General features: G+C 27.1%; 1 protein-coding gene across 3 annotated transcripts in view; it reads right to left on the bottom strand.

Annotated features, from left to right (window-relative positions):
• LOC107451246 (SPRY domain-containing protein 3) overlaps positions 1–6,512 on the bottom strand; it is a 134,484-nt gene that overhangs the window by 11,618 nt on the left and 116,354 nt on the right. The window contains exons 1-4 of one of the 3 annotated variants that reach the window (XM_043043054.2): positions 6,319–6,449; positions 4,608–4,719; positions 2,917–3,117; positions 582–729 (exon numbers count right to left, since the gene is read on the bottom strand). In XM_043043054.2, coding sequence (XP_042898988.1) covers positions 582–729; positions 2,917–3,117; positions 4,608–4,663 — 405 coding nt within the window. In that variant the 5' untranslated portion in view covers positions 4,664–4,719; positions 6,319–6,449. Of the gene's footprint in view, positions 1–581; positions 730–2,916; positions 3,118–4,607; positions 4,720–6,010; positions 6,450–6,512 lie in introns of those variants that run through there. The other 2 variants (XM_043043055.2, XM_071186202.1) reach the window with 2 other exon arrangements.

The raw sequence follows: 6,512 nt of genomic DNA, 5'->3' as shown, positions 1-6,512 counted from the left end.
CAGGGATTTAATGATAGTGGAAGTAACTGCAAACTTTCAAAGACAAGTGCAACAACGGGGTGTGCTGGCTATTTTTCCTTTCTCATATAAATCTATGTATTGACAGCAATGACAAATTAGATAAAAAGAGTTAAAAATAAAAGTTTGGGAAATCCACTGTAGAGTTTGGGGGAAAAAATGAAGTGTTGAGTAAAGAAAGGGCAAAAAGGGTATGGAGTCTTATTACATCAGGACACTAATTTACTTCAGGGGCAACAGGGTGGACTCTTTTGACTAAAAGGGCAGCAGGGTGCTGCGCCCTGTTTACCCTGCCTAGAATGAGCTCTGAAATAAGTAAGATAACAATGAATAACTTACAGTGTGGTGCTTCAATATAGATCAATCCAAAATAAATATTAATTCAACAAAAAAAAAATAATAATTACAAACATTCAACGCACAAAAAAAAAGAATCTTTAGCCGATAATTCTAAAAATGCATGTTTAAAACAGGAAATTTAACAAATAACGTAAGAAATGTTCAAGGATCTTCAACAATAATCACCAAAAATATATCTACTGCACTATTAGAAATAATCTTACTTCTTTTCCGTTTTTTGTGAAGAAAACAGCTGCTTCATTCTCTTGAGTATCTTCAGGTGAAGATTTAAACTTCAGACCACATCCTAAGCGATCTTGGCAATAAAATTTCGGACCGATTCCAATCACTTTAGGTGTGTCTTTGTAAAGCCTAAAGAAATAAAAGCAAAACAGTTGACCTTTATACTATGAGTTCCATCATCATGGCAATTCATATTTTTAATCAGGATGTAGGTGTAAGCATTTGTGGGTCTGCATTTTACAATCAATATACATACACAATAAAAATATGCATTAAAACAAATGCGGCTAATTTTCGTCATAATTATGTTTTGTAAATATCTTATCATATATTTACAACAAGATAAATAGGTTTAATTGTTTGTCAAAAAAACAAAGTATTTATTGTCTAGCAATAAAGGTTATTTGCACTGAGAATGAGGGGTGAAACGAAGTGATTTGGCTGAATATTCCCTTGGCTAAATTTGTATGAATATATTTGGCAAAAATATCGACAGAAAACACTTTTAAAAAAAAAAACATTAATAAATATTATTTTTTATATCTAAATAAGTTTAATCATTATTTAAAAATAATCAAAAATTAGCTGCATTATTGGCATGGGGTAAAGAATTTTTTTTTTAAAAATAAAAATGTTTAAGATAATAAAGAAAATTAGATATTACGATAATTAGAAATATTTAAGATAAATAAAAACTGACTAACAGTTATCAAAAAACTAAAGTTGTAGAGCTGAAAAAAGATAAATAGAAAAAATATCGTCTTAGACCTTAAAACAAATTTTTAATGCTAAAAATAATATTTTCCAGAAAGACATTATCCATTAAACATTAAAAGAGGTCATGTCTATCAGAAACGCTTTTAAAACTGCAGCTCTAATATAAAAACACCCATAAAGAGATTATATACAAAAGAAAACATAAAAATTGATCTTAATTTTTGAAAGAAAATTTTAAAGGCTGAACATCTCAGTTGTCCAATATTTTCAAGAAAAAGGGAAGTTTAATATCTAATAGAAACCCTTTTAATGGCTGTGTCACAATAAAAATGTCTAAAAAAACAAAAGCTTTCTGAAAAAGAAAAAGCTAGACAGAAACCAAAACAAAATCATTTTTAATTTTTAAACGAAAGATTTAATGCTAAAACTCTAAACTTAACTTTTTTATGATGCCATATTTTTAGAAAAATCAACTATAAAAGAATAACGTTTATTAGATATATTCTCTAAAAAATGCTGATAAAAAAGAAAAGTTAAGAAAAAAGTTAACTAGAAACAGAAAATTCTGAAATACAACTTTAACATTGAGAATCACAGTTTTATATAACATTTATTAGATAAATGTTATAAATACATAACATTAACATAACATTTATTAGATATATTCTCTAAAAAATGCTGATAAAAAAGAAAAGTTAAGAAAAAAGTTAACTAGAAACAGAAAATTCTGAAACATTGAGAATCAAAGTTTTCTATGATGTCGGTTATCTATGTTGTCACGGTTTTCTATGTTGTCTTACCATACAGGAAAAAAGTGACAGTGAAAGAATAGTGTTTAATAGAAATGCTCCATTAAAATTCTGCGTTATAGTTAATACAGAAAAAAAATTAAAAATGAAACAAATAAATAAGTAATTAAAAAAAGTTGTCAATTTCGAGAAAATAAACGACGAACAAAAAAGGCCAAAATTGACTTGCCTGAATCTAATTTTTAAAAAAAATTCACCATTACAAAACCCATGGTTCAGTATATAAAGTAATTTAGTTTCAATTCTTCAAATTTCGCTTTTCTATTTTTCTTTTAAAACACAAATGAACAAGTTTTAGAACTTAACAAATATGTGTAAAAACAAATTTCTAATAATATATACTAGTAAAAAATATGATTTTAGATTATTCTTTGTTAAATCTATTCAAATTCCCCCCCCCCACAAAAAATTATCAAAAAATACTTTTCCAAATAATACTTTGCCGAATATTCAGCCAAACATTCATTTGAATATTTAGCCCATTATTCCGCTAACCAAAAGGGCCGAATATTCGATGCATCCCTACTATGAATATGGCTTAATACACGTCAATCACTGATATGATATAAGATCAATTTCATGTTAGATACTGAGTTGTTAAAATTTTAAATTGTTAAATTCAAGAAAAATATAGAGAGGTAAAATTTTAGAAAATATTGAATTTTTTTTTTAATGTTTGCTACAGTCAAATTAGGCTTTTTTTTTTAAATGTCTATAATCATTACATGAAAAGAAGTAACAAAAATTTTTTTGAATAGGGTACTAAGAAAATAATATTAAAATAAATTACCTTCCCTCACTTATATATCCTATAGAATCAGGTACATAACCTGGATATTGATCTAAAGGATGCTTAGAAGATACCAGGCCTATAGCAATTCCACCAGTAGTACCAATATCTTCAATGAGTACCTCAAAATAATTGCATTCTGGTTTTAAACCAAAATTATGAATGAACATACCAACTCGCCCAGATTCATCAGGAGCATATCTGTAACAATTTGATAAATGGTCCAATTAATTCGGATGAGGAAAGAAATTTCATAAAATTGTCAGGAGATAACAGTAACTAAACAATAATGTAAGTGTAAATTTTTTTTTAAATGTTTTGTTGTGTGAAATATAAAAAAAGTCAATCTTCATTCACAGTAGGAATAACTTGAAACTTCTCTGCAGATAAGGAATAAGCTTAACTTTTCAATAACTCTTGATAAATTTTTTTTAAACATTTATGTTTTAATATTTTGTTTATTTTATAACAAACTTTATAGGTATTAATTCACTTTTTTTTAAATATTATGGTATAAAATTTCAGTTAAATTAACATTAAGGTTTTAGCAACAATTCCGTAAACACAACGTTTCTGTTACTTAAAATTAGTAATTGTTGTAATTAAAAGTATTTTAAAGCAAATTATTAGTGCTAGGGAAGTCGCAGAAAGCCCAAAAAATTCTGCCACAGGAATGTGAACACAGTTTTTGGGAATTTCGTCATTATCGTGGAAAACTTTTTACTATTACTAAAAGAGAAAAAAATCCGCCTCTTCAAATATTTTTTGTCTTTTTTGAATTCCCAGGGATAATAGAAAAGATTCATTCTTATGCCTTATCTTACTAATGCAAATGTAATTTAAGATGAAGAATGTTGTTTCATATTTACACAATTAAAAAGTCACTATTACGATTTGTGTTCAAGTGACTTAAAAATTATGCATCAGAATTATCATTTATACGATTTTAAAATTAAACATCAAAATTCATATTCACGCAATTTTTTAAAATTAAATGCCAAGATTCGTGTGATTTAAAAATCACACATTGAGATTCATATTCACACAATTTAAATAAATAAATAAAATATTGCACCAATATTTTTATGAAAATGTTGATAACATTCTGTGGATAAATGCTTCCTTTCATGCATTTTTTTTTTGTCCAAATTTCAGGATTTTTTTTTAATTTTTTAAAAAGCGTTTTTGCAGATAAAATTTTTGAATTTCTATTTTCAGCTTCTTTTTTTTTACCAGACTCATTCCTGTGGTATGAATCAATATAGAGTTAAAATTAAATATTTTTAAAAAAAAGTCTGTGATTTTCAAACAAATTTCACTGAAATGAGATAGCAACAAAAAGGTTGAAAGTAGCCATAAGAGTTAATCTATGCATGTAGAAAGCATTTTAAAGGAGATAATTTGTTTATGGACAGTTTCTCATTTTATCTGGGTCTGCTACCAGGCTATAAGCTATTAAAAAAATTTTAACAAATAAAACTAAAGAGATTTGAAAAATTTAAATTTGAAACTGCATTACATCACAAAAAGAAAAAAAAAGATTTAAAAATATTAGTGAAACATCATAATATGTTAGCAAATATCATTGAAAACAAAAGGAATAAAAATTATAAATAAAATAGATAAAGATGGCACAGGAGAAACATGCTTTAAAAAAAAGCCTTTGAACTAAGAAACAGAATTATAATTACCTAATTTGATCACCGAAAATCTCAAGTCTTTCAGCTTTATAATATAGATCGGCCATCCATAAAGAGATTTTTTAAATCACCATCCATTCGTACATAAAGTTTAAAAGTACATCTGTACAAAACACAAAATTAATAAATGAAATTGTTGAACCTACTATACAAATAAACGCTTATTAAAAAAAATGCAGAAACCAAATTTGTATAAGAATTTTTCAAAAAATGACACCTTTACAAATATTTTGAAATGAATAAATTAACTATACCGTACGCATTTTCACTAAGCCATTAATGTATGCCTTGAAAACTATTTTTTAAAAAAAAGCTAATAAAGAGAACTTAAATGAAAATTTACAATAAAGATTAGCGGAGATTTCCATATTGTGATCTGCAGAATAATAATCGGCAAGTCTTGGAAACGACCCGCGAGAAACTAAAAATAAACATCACAGAAAGGTTCCAACTTGAAAGGTATAACTCGTAGCCACAACTAGGTACACATGTACACGTTTTTTTAAAAATTAAATTTGTAAGTTTAAAATCGATTTGGCACCTTGACGATTGTAGTCGGCATGACAGATCACGATACGCAAATATCCTCAACGATATGACATGTACACAATTATGATGAAATATGAAAATCTTCGATTAATAACACGTAAACTTTCATAAACATTTAACATAATTCCCTGAAGTCTGACATTCACAGTGTGTAGCAGATATATATTGTAAAAAGAAGTGTGCTGTCTGAAAAAAATAAACTCTGAAAACTATAGAGTTTGCAAACAGTAAACATGTGTATGAAATTGTGTTCAAAGAAAATATTTTAGGTCTACATGCATTTATAGTTGTTATTATACATTTATAGTGTTATGGCAAACAATATTATTCTTTAGTTGTCAAAATTAGTCATTTAATAAATTATAAAGTGACTTTATTTAAATACTCCTTGTATCAACTGCAAGAGGATATTTCCGTATCGTGATTTGTGGCAGAATAATCACCGTGTCTTGGCAACTACGGAGCAGTGGAATGCCAAAAGCTAAAAAAAAACATCACAGAAAGGGACCAACTCTAATGTATAACTCATACCCCCCTCCCCCCAGCAAATTTCTCCATGTTTTTTTTCTTCTTTTTTTCAATTTTCCTGTTTAAAAACAATTTGGCACTTTGGCGATTGTAGTCGGCGTGACAGATCACGATACGGAAATATCCCCAACAACTTTAACACATCAGTAAATGATTTTATTGTTTTTGTTTTCTTCCCCCAGAAAACAAAGCACGTTTTAATTAATTATAAATATTGTCAGCATTTAAATGCATAAAGATTTCATTTACAATAATAAAATTATTTATAACCATATACTGATATTTTAAAAGAAAATTTCGAGAGCTACATTAGATACCATTAATATAAAACATAGTATTGAGAAGTAATATTCCTCTGACAATGGTCATGGCTTAGTCTAAAACTAAATGCTCGTAAAGTAATATAGGAAAAAGAATATTTTATGACAAAAATACTACGAACAAAATCGTAGTTTTTCATCATTAGTATTAGTAGTACATTGCTATGATTAGATCAATATCTTAATTCAGCTACATGAATAATAAAGAAAGTGGCAACATTCGATCGATTAAGGTAACAAGTTAAGAAAAACATATTATGAATATTAAGTCAATGTCAAATACATTTGATAAACAAAGTTATTACATCATTATATTATCTGGCACAAAACCACAAGACGAATTTCTTTTTTATCCCACTGGTTTATTTTTATTTTGTTTCATGCTGTGCAAACACATGCAGTTGCAGTTTTAGCTCAGATTTATTTCTGTAAATTTTTATCAATACATTTATTTACGAGCCTTTTCAAAAAGAATACCTAGCAATTATAAAAAAAAATT

The sequence above is a fragment of the Parasteatoda tepidariorum genome, chromosome 10, assembly GCF_043381705.1.
Source record: "Parasteatoda tepidariorum isolate YZ-2023 chromosome 10, CAS_Ptep_4.0, whole genome shotgun sequence".
Classification (NCBI taxonomy): domain Eukaryota; kingdom Metazoa; phylum Arthropoda; class Arachnida; order Araneae; family Theridiidae; genus Parasteatoda; species Parasteatoda tepidariorum.
The sequence above is the reverse complement of the archived record's forward strand: the minus strand, read 5'-3'. Positions and strand labels throughout refer to the sequence as shown.